Source organism: Sipha flava, unplaced genomic scaffold (assembly GCF_003268045.1).
Source record: "Sipha flava isolate LNK unplaced genomic scaffold, YSA_version1 225_pilon_pilon, whole genome shotgun sequence".
NCBI classification, from domain to species: Eukaryota; Metazoa; Arthropoda; class Insecta; order Hemiptera; family Aphididae; genus Sipha; species Sipha flava.
In genome coordinates, this window is record NW_020272859.1 from 344,947 (window position 1) to 363,633 (window position 18,687).

Sequence of the window (18,687 nt, forward strand, 5' to 3'; positions counted from 1 at the left end):
ATATTTGGTCATTTGCTAGTGTATAAATGTATACTTCACGATTTAAGATTTATAGGTTACTCATCTCTATAGAAATTGGTTTTCAGATTGGTACGTATCGTATATCACTGCTGTTCAGCTGTTCTTTTCAGCTTTTTTGCTGTTCTGCTGTTCAGCACAATGAAGTTGACCGCTAGCGCTCTCAGTGACAATAGTTTTAAACAATATATTAAAAAAAAATTATAATATAAAATTTTAATATGACTGAATAATAATATTATCATGAGATAAAGTATTTAACTACATTAATGACCGAATGGATGCTAGGTATATATCCAGAGGTAGATATAGGAATTTTTACGCCCGAGGAAAATGTTAAAGTTACGACCTCAAAGACCAATAATCAAATACCATTCTCGAGAATTTTTTTCTAGTAATTAATATACAATCATACTTATTGAGTTTTAACCTAATATCAGTATTTAAAAAAGTTAAAAATATCAAATTAGTTGTTAATAATTACAAAAATTACACCCTCTAAAATTTTACTCCCGGGGATGAATCCCCGTCTTCCACCCCTAGTTCCGTCTCTGTATATACCTCACATTCCATATTTGATGACAAACTCCGAGCACCAAAATGTATGATATGTTGAGTAATCTTTATATCTTAAATCGTATGATAAACATATTACATTAATTTTAAGTGCATAAACATAGTTATTATAACTAAATACATATTTAAATAGTCTTACAATTAATACGTTTATAGTTAAATAATTATTTTAGCAAGCATATTCAAGTAGTTTTATTTATATTAGTAGTAATAGTGGAACAAATGTTGTTATATAAATCACCTATTTAGAAACTTATTAAGGGAAGATGATTCAGGAATTTTAACTTAACGTAAACTCGGGGGAATTCCATCCAAACCACTGACTCGAAACCCGAACCGTAGTAATATACCATTGCGGTATTAGTGTGCAGGGTTACATAACGTTAAGAAATCGTGTGTATCTTTAAGTGGCAGTTCAGTGATCAGCAATCGGTCTAAAATCAATACGGAAATTCAACGGCTGTGACTAATCATGAAAATGGCACGACGACGAGCCGATTAAAATAACGAGCTGCGTACGCGGGAACAAACTCTCTTATCATTCACGATCGAAGCCATGAATCGTTGTGCATGTAATACTTCTCCCACTTGTGTTTCTTAGTTATTAGAATTACGACGGCGGCGGCCCCGTAGCCATAGGAAATATAATTAACGTAATAAAGTAATGATATAGTTGATTGTCGTGACGACCATAGTTTTCGTAGTTCGTCTTTTCTATTCATGTTTTTTCTCTTTCGCTCAAACGTTCTTCGTTCAATGATAAGATAAGTTCGTGTCGATGTTGACTGGAAGCGTTCTCGGCGATCGTCATTGGCACTGGTGCGACGGTGACTTTAACATAATTATATGCGCTGTTTGTTTAAGATATTCCAACGTTACACATTTCAACCATATGCTGCTTACTGCTGTCATATGTAATTTTTTTAGCGATTAACCAACACAGTTATCAATTTATAAATTAATTGAACTTAATATGAAAATAATTATAATAGTATAATTATCTCAAAATTATGCATCACGATGTAAGCTTAATGTAATCAAATAACTTCGTCTGAACCAGAAGCACTATTATATTTTTATTGTATATCATTTAGATAAATGAATAAATCGTATACAATTCAGTTTTCCTTCCAACAGTGTAAAATGATTATATTGTGAACGCGTTGACAAAGTTTATTTACTACGGTTAAAGATAACAAATGATTGCGATATCTGATAAGACAAAAATAAAATGTTCGAAATGGTTTGCCCTTGAAAGTGATAGTCTAGTAATTTGGTCGATTTATAACAATATGACTGCTGTAAGCACTTAGGTGTGACGCGACAACAGAAAAAATAGTACGTACCAAAAACAAGTTGGCTGTACAGTAAGTGTTTGCAAAGTAGTTGCGATAAGTTATTTAATTATTTAAAAGGTTATTATTAATTATTTATTTATTTATTTTTATTGAACTTTAGTTTCGATAGCAACGGTCATTAACTTCTCTGTTGAATATTTGCATTATTTTACATTACGTTTGATATTTACAGTATTATTTATTATTAATTTTCCAACGCATAAAAAAAATTTATTTTAAAGAAAACACTGTTTTTTAATTTTTAATTTAACAATTTATTAGGTAGGTGCCGTTTTTCACTTAACGTTCGCCGTGTCTGCTGTAACAGGTAAATTGTAAATCTGTATATTGCTGTATTTTCATGTTTACATAACCACGTATTTTTGTGAATAGATTACCGGTGTATAATAATTTCTTCGAATATTATAAGAGAAAAAAATAACGTAAATAATTAATTATGATAAATCTAATAGTATTAATAGGTATACTATTTTTTTTTTTTTTTTTTTTTTAAAAAGAAAATATCGTTCATTAACATAAATATATGCATATAATATTTTGTTAAGCTATTTTTTTTGTAATGTTAAATTTTTCAATTGTTTAACTATTTTATTATTATTATTTATCACCTAAGGCAGTGTTTTAATAATTTAATGTTAAATACTAATACTTACTTAATGTTAGTGATGACATTTTTTTCGGAGAAAAAATTATGAATTTTCGATTGGTTTTTAAAGGTGTATAAATTTCAGTTCCGTTAGTTATTAAATAATTATCACTAATCCGTTATAAATTTAAAAATTATCACACAGGATTGAATAACACATACATTATAATTAAATAGTAATAAGATCTGCCGTTAAATATCGAATATCTAAATGCTATTAGATTTAGAATATAAATTTGGATTTATCCTCTTTGGTGTTGATTAAACACATTGTTTTATTTTAGAAGCGTATGACAATCCAGTGATACTTGTTGTGATATTATGTGACGTACATTTTAATAATTAATTTCTTAATTAAATTTAATAATAATTGAAGCGAAATATCTTTAAACAGCTTTTCTCAATTGCCTAAAAATATATTTATAATAATGTATCATAATATTGTTATAACCGTGAAATATAACCTGCTTACAATAGTTCTTGATTTTATCGTGTAATATATATTGAACAAGTGTTATGAATGATATACTTAATTTTAATGTATGTATAATGATTGTAAATCATTGTTTATAGTATTTGTTTGTTTTTCGTTAATAAAAAGAATATGATAATTTAAAATGGAAATTTACAAGTTAAATTACTAAGTAGTTATAAGTAAATGTCTTTATGATGAGTTCTGATTGATAAATGTTGTTTAACGTATACGATTTTTAAACTGTCGATTTTATGTAAAATTGTCAAAAATTTTCCTGCACGTGTGCTTAAAAAAGAAAAGGAAGTTTATATTTTGAAGAATCATACATGTTGTTTCCCCAACTAAGGTTAGGGTTATGAGTATATTAGACATATTTCGATAATTTCCAGTTTATAATAATATGTGTAGAAACACTTCAAAAGTAGGTACCAAATATTAAGTAAAAAGAATGACGATGGATATGAATTTTGTCGATTTCAATTATCATATGTTACTATTCTCGTGTTTCTAATTTAGACTTTATATATCAAATTTATCAAATTAAAATTGCTAGCATGAAATCTGAGTTATTTAACCACTGTGTAGGTAGACTAGTGCATACTATAGTATAAATATATTGTGACTTATCTGTTATTATATTAGTTATATATGATTATACTCGTGACTCAATAGTAATAAGTTATTATACTATTAATAATGATAAATATCAATTATAATTTTAAAATACGGATACTTAATAATTAATGTATAATTTGTATTTTAATTTTGATCAGTATTTTTTCAATTTAAGAAGAAAATATTATTGATAGGTGTATGCGAATAATTTTCTTTGTCATTGTATACTCGTATAACTCGAGTTTTTTTTACATCTATATTTTTTATAGTTAATTCTTAATATATTATATTTATTTGTCACTAAAACTATATGCGGTGTAGGATTCATTTAGAAAATGTTTAAAACGTTACCGGAAATTTAAAATTGTTGGCAACACATATGTGCCCAGTTATTGAAAGCATCAGCCTCTTAAATAATTTGGCAAACTATCTTTATCTTTATTTATGAATTATGCATTAAATATTGTTTTAACTTAATATTAAGTGAGATCTAGCTGTACAATTTTGTTTGCGCATAAATTGTCTCAGACAAAATGAATCATAAATCACAATTATAAATATTTGAACCGTTTGAATATTTGTTTAGATTTCCATTAATTTAGAAAATATTATAGATGGTATATATACAAAAAGTACTTAAGCATCATTCAAGTATTTGAAAACTGTCTATGTCAATTGGCTTCTTGTTGACCTTATGGTCTTCTAGCACAATTATCCTCATTATCTTACATTGGTTTTTATCAATCAATGAACGCCGCAATTCACGGTAATTATTTGTCGTACACGTTGTAGACTAGACACGAAAGAATTGAATAAAGTATAGTTCATTAGTTGCTTCCAAGTAATTTTGAAGTCTGTATATTTTCAGTACTGATACTTTAAATGGATTAATAAATTTTTTTTTTTAAATATGTACGTGAATCGTCTTCGATAAATGATAATTCGCTTTACATTCATACAAAACTTCTGGTTATAAAAAAAAAAAAAACGACATAAATATTTTTTATAGTACTGATGATGCATAGTATAATTTTCATAATAGTATTATGCCCATATTTTTTTCACTGTTTCCATTGTGTTTGAAAGATAAATAGCTTCCTGGTTTTGCTACTATATAAAGGTCTAAGAACTCCACTTAAACTTATCTGCGCATCAATGTTGTACATTTTATGGGAGTATCTACGTTATTATTAACGAAGGTTAGGAAAACCATAAAATATTGATTAGTTTTCACTTTCAAAAACACTGTATTATTATTATAACTAGTTATTTTTTTCGTATTAGAATAATAATATTGCTAGTACAACAATGGCTATTTTGAAAATAATAGATTTGATTAAAAATATTTATATAATGATTCTCAAAAACACTTTATAATTGAAATATTTTTTAATATTATAAAATAATTTCTCAATTTCACAAAATACATGTCTTTTTTTATCTTATGCAAGATATTGAAAATTTGTTGTTTTAATCCTTACAGTATATTTTTATTAGGCTTTCTCTCTATCTATTAGCGCTATGCGTGTAATGAAATCTTTTCAATTGCTGAATTTCTTGCCAAATTTTCATGAATAATGAGATTACCTTTGTTTCAATATAATTTAGTTTGTAAATTATAGTATTACTTGTGTTATGGAAATAAAATGAGTATTTACAGTGTTTCTTTAAAGTGTTCTCATCAGTATTTGACATATATTTTTTTAATAAAGAATACTAATTTTTTTTCAACATTTTAAATAATTTACTTTAAAATATTTAATAATTGATGACAACGTATGTACTACAATTAAAATCAAAGTACTTGAATGAATAGTTTATAATAGTTTATTAAATTATCATACATTTTTTCTGGTTACCAAAATAATTTGATATTATTGTTTAACCCTTAAAAGACGAAAAATAAGTGGAATCCAGTGATTCACAATCCCATCCTCTAGTAAGAACTTTAGATGTTTCCTTCTAATTTCAATTTGACGAATAAAGATTATTTGCCAGTAATTATAAAGATGAATATTAGGTATATATATTATCAAAGAAGGATTCTTATATAAGTCGATTACTCTATAACTGATCAATTTAATTATAACTATGTGAGTTATAATTTATTATAAGATTATGTTATATAGTATTTTATGAGATATTTATATAACATGGAAGGAATAGTTAATATCTTAGACTTCTTTGATGGAAGTAGGATAATGAGGATTTTTTTTGTATTTATTATGTCGGTTGAGATGTTTAACTTTATCCCATAGATCAGTGGTTTTCAATTTGGGGGGAGGGGGTCGCGAATCATAGGTTTGGGGGTCGCCAAAAATAATGGATGAAATTATTTTTCCATATTATTTAAAAAAAAAAGTAAATTATTTATTTTGTGAAATTTTTAATTGTCAAATTAATTAAAATTGTTTATCATGTAAATATTTTATCGGTAATTAAATCAAATCTTGATGAATAAAACAACATTTTTTTTTTTTAAATGTTCGCATTACAAAAAAAAATAAAAAATGGAGGGTTGCGATCCAAAAATGGTTGAAAACGACTGTTATAGACTATGACAAATTTAAGAGAGCAGGTACAATTTTTCGCTATTATATTATAAATAAGCAGTTAGCATAATTTGATATTTTAATTGAATTTTTCCTGCGATAACCTTATCAATTATATGAAATTATTTATTAATATGTGTTGAGATATTCTCGTGCATTTAAATGGTGTTGGACTAACAGGAATAAGAAACATAACGAGTGATAATATAATAATATATCAAGTATTTTTATATTGGTATTAATCGATATAATTATACAACATAGTTAATATGTTTATTTATAAAAAATGTTGAATAGGCGTTGGAGTTCTTCGTAAATAATTTGAATAAAAAATACACAAATTATATTCTTTACTGTCTCAGTAAATATAATTTAATGGGGATAAAATTAATTAGTATAACTGTAAATAAGAACAATTTTTGTATATTTTTAATTTTATTTCGAGTTCCACTATATTTGATTCCGACGATAATATCATATTCTGATGTCACGACGAATTTACAATACATTTTCGAGCATCACAAATTTGAATTAACAAACATAGTATGTTAATAAAAATATTTTATAATATTTTAATATTAATTAATAATATTATTTTATATTATATTTTATATGTTAATCAAAACAACTTACATATATTATTTGTAAGTTATTTTTAGTTTGGGCTATTTATGTACGTTTTAGATAAGTTAGTTTTTCTTTTAATTCGAACCTCAAAAGTTGACACTGGTGGCTAGAGTTGTTGACGATATCTAAGATACTGGCTTGAGAATCAGATGCAATAAGGAAATTTTCAGAGGGAAGAAAATCTGATGGAATAATTGGTGGCTTCTAGAATAGCCCAGCATTCCACCGTAAAAAAAGAGACAAAATCAGACAGGTTGGAGAATGATTATTCGGAAAAACCATAGACGAACGCAGTTTATACCTTCAAAATTTACATTTTTAAACCGGTGTAATGTTTTTGATTGTGTAATTAATTTATTTAATTTTATTCTGATCTTATTGATTTTATTGAATATACGAGTAGTACAATATAAATCAATAATTATAATTACATTGAAACAACAATGTTCATCATAAAATATAAGAACTAATTTCACACTCAAGTTAATTTCTTGAAAATCGAACACGCTCATGCCTAGTTCACACAAAATGAGCGCGTTATTCCCCATCACTGTATGTATATATATATACGTATGCTCGTATTTCTATGTACCACGTTTTCATTGAGTTAACTAACCTGTTTACATATAATTTAATGTTGATAATAAATATAATAGGTAAAATATAAACCATAAACTGTGTCTTAATGTCTGACTACTTATTATTTATCTCTTACAAGTATAATAAATGGTATTATAAATTATATGAGACGTATATAGTGTAATATGTAGGTGAATCCGGTTTTTTATATCCACGAAATTAAAAAAAAAACCTTATCCATAATCCTTCTAATAAATAATAATTTACTAAATAGTTTTCAATCTATTTCATTAAATAACAATTAAATGTGCAAAATACAAGCAGTAATTAAAGAAAATAAAAAAAATAAAATGTAGTATAAACCTAAAAAGAACTAATTTGTTGCCTTTGATGATTTTTTTTTTCTACGAACGATGATATAAAACCTTTAAAACATAAGATATACTAAAATTGTAAGCGCGTATTAAGAATGACTCCAAAATAATAAGAAATTAATAAATACGTATTTTGTTATTTATGATAGATTTTGATTGTGTTATAATAATTATAACACATTATATAATTGTGATCTTTGTAATTATTATAAAGATCACAATATTATTTGTTTAAAATGTCTGCGGATGAGTGAAATAATAACATTAATAACTGTATGATATTGCAAATATTTTCACAATGAGTGGTAAAAGTTAAAACGATAAATAGCTTTTAGGTATTTTTGTATTACATACTGTAAAAAAATTAAAGTAATATGTAGAAATTAATATTTAAATTAATATTAATTGATTAGTAATTAAAAATAATTTTTCTTTAGTTTGAAGGTTTTAGATATGAATATTTAAATATTATTTAGTAAATTTCAATGCATCTGTGTTGTAAAATATGTAATGATGGTGAACAAAGTTAAATCATGACTGTAAAATATCACTCGTTTTGCTCAAATAAAATAATATAAAATACATAGGTACTACAAAAATAAATAAATAAAAATAATAATTTGAATTTAATTAGATGTGATTAGATTAGAACTGTATTCGTTGATAATTTAACCAGGACCGAAATTTCAATTTAACCAAAATCAAAATTATAAAGTGTAATGAAATAATTTTAAATTTTAGAGGTTTTTAAAAATATATAAATCTTGCAGAATTAGATGAACAAAAAATGCTTATTTTATCAAAAATTTAAAAAAATAATTCTTCATACTTAATAATAGTTATAAATATTTACTTAATATTTGTTTCTCGGATTATTTACTACAATTTATCAACATTTGTTAGCAAGATGTAATTTATGGCTCAATTGGTAATTATTTTAAATTAAAAGACTATTATTTTTCAACTTTTATAGCCAAATTATGTAAGATTTTTAACAAAAAAAATCTTATTTCGTTCAGATTCGATTTATTAATTTAAATAATCGTTATTTATAATTATTTTTTTATTATATGGACTAAACCGATAATTTTTCTCCTTATTATTGAACGTAATGTACTTATATTTACATTGTTTTATTTTCCGGATGGTTTACTGTAAAGACTATGGGCTTTCTAATAATAAAATAAATGATTCATATAACAGACGAAATCGTATGATTAATAAAAAAAATTATTTTAAACTATAAAACTAAACAATGTATGACCAAATATTGTAAGCTTATGATTAACAATGTATACATTTTATGTGTCTTATCTGAAACGATAGCAGTGTAATAATTTATGTGGTTCTAATGTTAATTCAATTATTTTAATTATTAAATCACAGTTAATCTACTGTACAAAAATAACAATAATATACTTTTTATACGATTGTACTTATCAGGTTTTTTACTAATGTATCTATTTTTTTCAAACTGTTCTTAACAATTAAATGATAAAACGGTGTTTTAATTGTTCTAATCTTTCAGGTTTTGTAACGCTTATTTTTAATATTTATATTTTTTAAATATATATATATATATATATATATATTTTTTTTTTAATGTAAAATTATCGTATTTATTCTACATATGGTAAAATGTTATAAGTACATATATTATTCACGTGTAGGTTTTATGATTTTTGATATGTTTGATATTTTGATGTTTCTTCTATTTAAATAGATACTTGTATATATATAAAAAAAAATGTTTTGAATTAAGATAAAATAAATTTGAATTAGGTATTATGTGGACAAATAAAATTGAAATACCTGTTTACCGAGTTACGTACACTTTAAAATTGATTTTACCTGTTTAAGAAATCTTGTTTTAAATAATAATAATTTAATATCAAAGAATCTAACCTGATTTTTTAAGTTACTCAAAATTATGTTATTCTTAATTTATGTTTTTGAATTTAAAATCATTATATGTACGTTTTTGAATGATTCGCGAAATTACTTTTATTAATTTCTATTAGGTTTGATAATATTTCTTTTGAGCCTATAAGACTGCGTGAAAATATTAAGGTTTAATTGGTTAAATGCTCATGTATTTTTAATCTTATGTTTTGAAATTACCCGGTGCTTATTTTATAAATTCGAATATTGCATCGTGTGTTAAATCATTGGACAAATAATTGATCTATACTCGTGTAAATGAACATAACACTATAACATTACGTAATTCATCAAATATAATTGTTATTTTATTAAAAATATATATAGGATTATAGGATTTAAATTTTTAATTAATAGTATAGCTATAAAACTAAGTAAATTTTCATATATATTTTGTCAATACGCATTGTATCCGTTTATAGTTATTGTAAATCTAATTTTTTTTTATAAAAATATTCCGAAATACACTGTGATCAGAGATAAATTATTGCATGGTAACTTAAATGAGTAATTTAAAAACAGTTTGCTGAAATTTTAATGGTTGAGGCTATAAAAATATTTAAAAAAATTAATTTAACTTTATGGTTGCTTTTTCGTGTTTATATAATATCCATATGTAATTTTAAATACTGTATAAATTGTATACGAACAAATTTATGTCACGATGTTCAACAGATTTTAATGATTTTATTTCTTCGGAGTTTATAGTCGAATACTAAAAAACTTTCATAATATTATTTTAGGTCATATATATCAGAATAGTAGATAATGAAATAATAAATCTTAAATCAATTAAAACAATGAAAATAATGAAATATTTTTTGTTAGTATTACATTTCATGCATATTAAGAACTAATGTATTTATTTGCATTTATGTAAATAAATATTTAAATTAAATAGTTGTATCAGTAAGAAAATAGCACCACAATGTCTAAAATGCACTGACTTTCATTTGATCTCATGTATTTACAATTACTTTATATTATATTTTAATCGATAAAATTCAACAGAAACGTTTTTTGTGTTGTAAAATATTTTTTACTAGTTTAAATGAGGATAGTTGCAGAAAAGTTTCTTTAAAAACATGGTATGTTCAAAGTATGAAATTGGTTGTTTTTTTTTACGGTGTAATGGTTATATACTTTTTTTTTGTATTATTATTATTAAAAATTATATAAATTATAAACACATATCAGAAGTGTAGTTTAAACGAACAGATTTTCTACCTGTTGAACATAAAAATACAATAAATACTAACGAGGCGTGTAGATGAGTTTATTATTTTATTCGGGTCCGTATTACTATATGTTACTCGTATTATTATTTTAAATAATTTCTTTCGAGGTCGTAGTATATACTTGTAGTTCCTGTTTTATTGTATTGTTTTATTTGTTCACCTATATAATGTCTCCGTATCCAAATAGTAGTTTACAACATAGAGCACACGACATTTTAATATATTAGTTGTATTAATAAAACATAATAAGTAAGCAATTGTTCGAAGAAAATGGTATTTAAAGATCTTTAGTTTTTCCTTGAATCTGCCATTGCTTTCAAATATATTTGAGGTCAATCATAAGTAATTATCGTGTAGGCCATATTCAAAAAAACCTCAAAATATGTTTCAAGTATGCATAGTGTGTAAGTAACTCATGGCTATATATTATTATGTTTTACAACACTCGCGACGTACACCTAATCATTTTGAAAATTAATTTTTAGCTCGGTGTACTGATTAAGTTAATACGATTTAACAGTTTTTCTGGTTTTTATTCGTGAAATTCAGTGTCATTCTTTCATTCGTTGCGACAGCAATTATTGCATTTCGTAGAACTTATAATTACAATAAATATGATTAGGAACGGTGAACTATTGTTTTATGATATAAACGGTCAACATTTTGTTTATATTATTATCATTATTCTAAGTGTAACCTGTCGATTACAGTATTGCAGCTAATTTCATTGGACGCAATACATAGACATGACCGAATTTCATCATGTGTCTATGCAACGGAACAATTCACTCCGGTATCTTCTCTTATTATTCTTGGGTAATTCATGTTTATATATGCGCGTACCTAGACGATTTACACGGGTCGACGTTTAAAATGTATTCGAAATGAAATGCGTGGAAGTAAACGAATTAAATATTTATCGTTTACTTATGTTGTGCGGTGCGAGGAGAAAAAAAATTCTACGAGGACTGATATTATTTTTCATTGAGAACTTAAATGGGTCACATTAATGGAGTTTTCGCGTCGATTACGGTCGTAAGCCCGGAGGGTTTTACTGTTTCCAATAAATCGAACGATTACTGCGTTGATAACTATATTATACTATACGTATGCTGTCCATTAGGTCTACAGCGGAATTCCAGTTTAATAGCGTGAAAATCGCGTAACACTGCGTTAATGGTACAACGACATGCATATACACTGCGGGCTGGCGCGTTCCTGTATAGGAATCGAAATCCTCTCACGTCACATCTACTACTACAGGCACACGAGGTCGAGAAACTATTATGCACCGACGAGCGCGTTTTTCACAGGGAAAAATATCGTACTGCGCGTAACCACACTATATACATGTCGAGTACACGTCTAAACGCGAAGGTTCGATTTTTCCGGAAATGCGATCCACACACACACACACACACACATACTAATAGATAATACACATAGAAAATCGTATTTAGGTACATATAGGTACACAAACGTCGCGTATGTTACGGTTGTGCAAGCGAACCGCGAGTGATAGCGGTTACGATAGAGATCGAATAGTTTTCGTAACAGAATGACAAGTCCGTCGAAATACCATAGATATCGTATACAAATTACATGACAATGAATAATAATAATAATAGAAATAACAATTATAATAATCGACCTGTAGGTTATCTGGGTGCGAGATTGAGTCACCGCAGCAGCGTACACGGTCGTCAAGCGCGTACAGTCCGTTTTAGTGTGCTATAGTACCGTGTAGCGTTCGGTTCCTCGTTCACGGTTTGACGGGTTTATTTTTGGCTTGTAAAAATATTAGTTTTAATAAACATCAATATAAAAGTCGACTCGGACGCGCAGGGTATACATTTGTAATATTCGCATCCTACATCTCGTCGATGATGATACACCGTGGGTATGTCGGCATTTTTACGTCAAAACAATTATATGGTGTCTGTACGGATAACGAACGATGATAAGTTATCATCGATAACCGTGTGTAGAATTTACCATACCGAGCGAGTGTGTGTACTGTGTATGTGTGTGTGTGTGTTTGCGCGTGAGCTCGTACGCGTGTATACGTGCGCGCGCGCGTAATTGTAAACGTAAGTGAGAGTATGCGTGTGTACGCGAGTATGTGTGTGAGTGCGCGTGCCAATGTACTACGTATGAGTGTGCGTGCGATTACAATCTCCCTCTAATTTATGCAATGGCAACAATAATAATTCGCGACGTCGGCTGTACGGTGGTAGGGATATTTAGTGAACCAAGGCAGAATGGCGCGGCGGCGACGATGACGGCGGCAGTGGACTCGGCTGTCAGTGCCGATTCTGTGGAGTGTCTGCGCCAACCGAAAAAAGCACAGGTCCACACACAGACGAAATATATAGTAAAACATATATAAATAATTTTTTTTTTTTTTTAAAAAAAAATACACGATTGAAAACATTATTATTTGCGAGTGCGCCGTTGACGACGACCCGGAACCGTGCGCGTGGGTGTCTCGAAATAAATAATAATAATAATATTAATAATAATAATTATTATATTAATAATAATAGTAATAATAATAATATTATTAATATATTGTTCTCTGTGTGTGTGATTTTTGTTTGTTCCGGCGTGGTGTGTGTGTGTGTGTGTGTGTGTGTGTGTGCGCGCGCGCGCATACGAGCACTGTATTTTCTCCACCGGTGGCCGTGGATAACTGCAGACAGAAACGAAAATTCCAATTTTTGAAACGCTCAAAAGTTTATAATATGTACACATATGTTTATTGTGTTGGTTCATAAATAGATATATTTCATATTAAAACGTAGAAGTTTATTGATTAAAATTTTATCGAATTTTATGTCGAAAGTCGATTGGGAAAATAAAACTAATTTCGTCGAGAAGATACACTATAATATAATCGTACTGTTATTATTATTGTTATTTTTGTCATAATTACTATTTTATTAGATTTTAGTTTTTTCTATTCTTTTTCTCATCGCATCGAATTGTCTGCTCTGTTTTCAGGGCTCGAATACAGCCACTGAGTCACCGGCGCGTTAGCAAACTGAAGACACTAGTCAATGTTACTGGAACGCCAGCCGGCAAATCAGCATCAAAGATTGTTACAAGGAAGTAAGCTCTCGAAAAAACAAAAATTTTCATCCCCGTTGGATTCAAGAATATACTAACTTACTTATCGAGGCCAAAAATTAATTTTTTCATTAATTATTTATATAAAATAAAAAAATAATAATTTATATAAAAGCTTCAAATTCATCGTTTTGCTGGGAAAATAATCTTGATCTGTGATAGTGTTATTTTTATTTAAATATCGTATTTTGAGTATTATTACGATCACTTTTAGTTTTTGATTTTTTGAATTTTATTTTTTATTTCACTCCGTTAAAGTCATTAAGAAAAAAAATATATAAAATGCCTCAAAGTGCGGGCGTACTTACAAGTTTTGTTATGATAACTTTAATACTACTGATGAGTTCCTTATACGGATGTTGGAGTTTGGATGCGGATCAACATGTTGCTTTGTCGCCCACATGTGAAAGGTAAGATAGGTCTCTATATTGCATTTTTGTTATCTCCATTAATTGCATCAATTTGACAAAAGCTATTTAGTATAATTGATTTTAAAACTGATGTATATTGTTTTTTTTAAAAAATTTCTTTGAATCAAATCGTTAGATAAATATTATTTATAGTAAATTGTCTTCTATTTCAATAGAATTCCAAAAAAAAAAAAAAAAAAAAAGAACTCGCCTTATAAACATTTGGAGGATAATAATGTTGATTGGCCTTCCTTGCGCGAGTTATTTAAAAAATTTCCATACTTCGTTTGTGTTCCTATACTCTCGCGTAATGTTACAGTAGTTTTTTGCTATCATATTTAGAAAAGTATTCTGCACTACTTGTACTCTCTTCTAACAATATAATTGATAGTAGGTACTTACTGTCCGATGAGATGAAAATAATTGTAAATTATTAGGTATGCACATTTTGAGTTTGATATGGATTCCTACGCTAAAAATTCATATATAACTTAATCGCAAGTTATTTAAGACTTTTGGTCAAAGTCTTTCGGTAAAGTGAAATAATAATATCTTGAAAATTATAATTTATAAATAAAATATGAAGTTATTTCGCAATTTCCAACTATCAATCGCATTTTATTTCCTAATTCCTGCCCGTTATATAGTGTGTTATGCATATCACGAAATTTCTCCGTAATTCTTTGATGACTGACATTTTATTATTTATACCTATCCCTTCTGAGATCGAGTGTTTTAATTCATTATTTTTAACAAGTATAAAATAATCAATATAATTGTGCAGCGGTAATTATCAAAAAACTAAAGCTTCAGGCAATTTTGCCGAATAAATTTAATTCTAATGATAATTGGCCTATTTATCCCTTGTCTGTCTGCTAACTTTTTGTTTCTTTTTTTTTTTTTTTTACTTCTCCTTTCTAGGCGATCTCTGCCTGTACATATTATAACTCGTTTAATACAAACCAGCTCCCGCATTGCAGCATTAAAATATTAATTCAAGGTTCGTGGTACGATATTTATCTTGGCCGACACTTGTTTTTTAGTGTACTAACTATTGAAATTTCAACTCCTCGCAAATTATACTTGAACGTATTGCAAACACGTTCTCGGTGAATTTTATATATAATATATGACCGATTTTTTTATTATTATTTTTTCGTACGATTTTTCAGTAGGTAATTAAAGTCTGGTTGGTGTTATTTTTTTTTTTTTTGGAAAAAATGTCCAATATATTTGGCGATGGGTGCCAATTTAAAGTAAATTAATTCGTACTTTATCTGCTTTTGTTGTCGTCAAAACGTACGCTATAGCGGTTCCCTGACGTCACTAACTAACTATATTGGCTACTCTCGTAACTTGACAATATACATTTCCTAAAATTAATCTTATATGTCAGCTATGTAGAGTAATATTATTTTTCTGTATTTTTCTCTCCCTATTTCTATTTTCGCAATACTGTGTGCACCTACTGTTCGTATCTATTTTTACATTTTTAACTCGACTTATGCGTTATCTCAACAACTTCATAATCAAATTCTAGTTAAGTTTCACCAGAGAATGTTTAAAAAAAAAATAAGGCTTAATGAATATAAAAAAAACACATGTCGATTATTTAATTGCTACATAAATTATCGGTAATTAATCTAATCACGAAATTTTCTTATCGCATAAAATATAAGCCAATGCTAATTACCCATGGCTTATGGACACTATTTACTCATGTAAAGCGTTGTAGGTTCGAAGTATATGGGTTCATAGTTTAAACTTATTACTGTTTTATACTCATTAGTACAATCAATCGTGTTAAATGTTACGCACCGATAAAAAGCTTACGTTTATTAGAAAGTCCTATTAAAGAATCTACGACAAATATTGTCATATTTTTTTTACGGTATCTTTCGGTTTTTGTGGCGTGATTTCAGCACTCGTCTATTTATACCGTTTTACTTTTTTTTTCCTATTCTCGTGTTCACAAATATTTTGGCAAGATTACAAAGATTTACCCTAGTATAGCTGGGTTTTCTTTCAATTTTATGTCATTCAAGGTTTTCGGAGTAACCAAAAGAAGAAAAAACCGTGGCACTTTTATGATAACTAAGCAATAGTAACACTGATCTTGCTGATATGACACTTAAAAATTGCTGTTATTGTCTTTTTTTTTAATATACGCACGATAATCAAATTAAAAATACTACTGCAGTTCGTCAGATTTGGATTCGCGGATTTCGAAGTTTTAGTCGTGAAACAAAATATGAAAGCATACCCTGGAGTAGTAGTGGAATTAGCTGAAATAAAAATACTTATTATAACGCCAGTCATCTGTACGTATGATATTTACTATTTATCAATACAATGATATGGCTATATGGATAATAATTTTTACTTTTTCTCTCTCTCTCTCTCTTTCTTTATCATTATTTAAATTCAATTTAATGCTTGTGAATAGTCGCACAGCATATTATTTGAAAGTGAATTGTGTAGGTCAAATTATTCGAAATCGGTTCCATTGATTAGTCTTCGGTCTATTAGTTCCAGCGATCATAATAAGTTACGTTTATGACTGGCTTTATTATTATTATTGTTATTAGTCATATAAAACAAATCCTACCGGTATAGACTACCTTCACATGTGCCAACGAATCGTTTTCAAATCTGCACGCAGTTACCGTTTGAAATTTATAGGCACATTCATTGTAACGTGATGTATTTTTTATTTATTTTTTCCGATATTATCTCATACGATCTTCCTCCAGACGTTAAGTGCGTATACAACCGATACCTATACGTGTTCTCAATCGTTGCTGTGTTTATTTTTAACGTTATTTTTGATTCACGGACCTAGGATGTGGGTCATGAAAAAAATATAATAATAATAATAATAATTGCATGTGTACATATTATATTCGTATGTACTGTTACTTATTATTCGTACCTGTGTGCGTTTTGTCTTGTGGCTCGCGCGCGACATAGTGTATTCGTCTAACGAAATAGCTGTGTATTGGCAACCCGTCAATTACTACGTGCGTGCGTGTGTGTGTGTGTGTGTATGTGTGTGTGTGTGTGTGTGTGTGTGTGTGTGTGTGTGTGTGTATGCGTGTGTGTGAGTGAGAGAGAGAAATACTAGTTACATATGGCTGCCTGTCGTTGATGGGGTTCTAATTGATGTCAATGTCAATCAAATCCGTTTTTCTTTACCTATTCTCAGATAATAAGCTGGCAAAATTTGATAATAATATCAAAAATAAAAATAGTTTCAAAAGTTTTACCACCCGATCCATATCTTGTAATAATCTGGTCTTAGGATTATTTTATCGATGCGAGAGTGACGATATGATGCATATAATATTCTATATTTTTATATAATATTTACATATCACATATAAATAGTAGCATACATGTATACATATATACGAGTACTACTAATATAAATTATAAAATCGTTACAATGCTTAAACCACACAATTTGCTACTTTGAATGCGCGTGCACACTCGCGAAACCGTTTTCATATATTATTACGTCTTTATACCATCCCCATCGCAAGTGTGACGTGACCTTACGTACATCCTAAACTCATAACCCATGTAGACGAACCATATTATTATGCAATAGCACACCTAGTGCCAATTCGTTGTTATTACTATTATTATTATTATTATTATTTTATTAACAACACAATGTGTAGAAAATATCATAAGAATGTTGGCGGCATAGTGAGCTGAGCGATTAGGACACGTGAAGAATTATACGTTCGAATTAAATTTGAATTATAAATATATGTATTCTTGTGAGTAAATCGCCTTTTAAATTTTATATGTATTTAAGGACAATAACCCTTAAAAATTAAGGTCATGTTTTTAAAATGACTTTCTTGTCATTTCCAGTTGATAACTACTATATAGATATCCAAACCGCGCGACTGATTATGTACATGAAAAATTAGTTGGATATGTCAAGGTTACCTTAGACCTCGAACATGTACAAATTAATGTTGAATTATATTTTTATGGCTATTAAAATCCTATAGTTCTATCATTTTTCAAAACAAAGAGTTTAACTCAAAAAATTCTGTCTAATTGATCATTAGGTATTATATTTTTCTATAAATGTATCTTGGCTAACTTATATAAGCAATACATTTGATGATTAGG

At 27.8% G+C, this 18,687-nt stretch overlaps 1 protein-coding gene across 9 annotated transcripts in view; it reads left to right on the forward strand.

Moving 5' to 3' along the window:
• Positions 1-18,687, forward strand: part of LOC112683376 (trehalase-like) — a 77,609-nt gene that overhangs the window by 37,638 nt on the left and 21,284 nt on the right. For 2 of the 9 annotated variants that reach the window (XM_025554392.1, XM_025554393.1), the window contains exons 1-2: positions 13,292-13,478; positions 14,003-14,538. In XM_025554392.1, coding sequence (XP_025410177.1) covers positions 14,411-14,538 — 128 coding nt within the window. In that variant the 5' untranslated portion in view covers positions 13,292-13,478; positions 14,003-14,410. Of the gene's footprint in view, positions 1-12,742; positions 12,900-13,290; positions 13,479-13,501; positions 13,765-13,857; positions 13,898-14,002; positions 14,539-18,687 lie in introns of those variants that run through there. The other 7 variants (XM_025554389.1, XM_025554385.1, XM_025554391.1 and 4 more) reach the window with 7 other exon arrangements.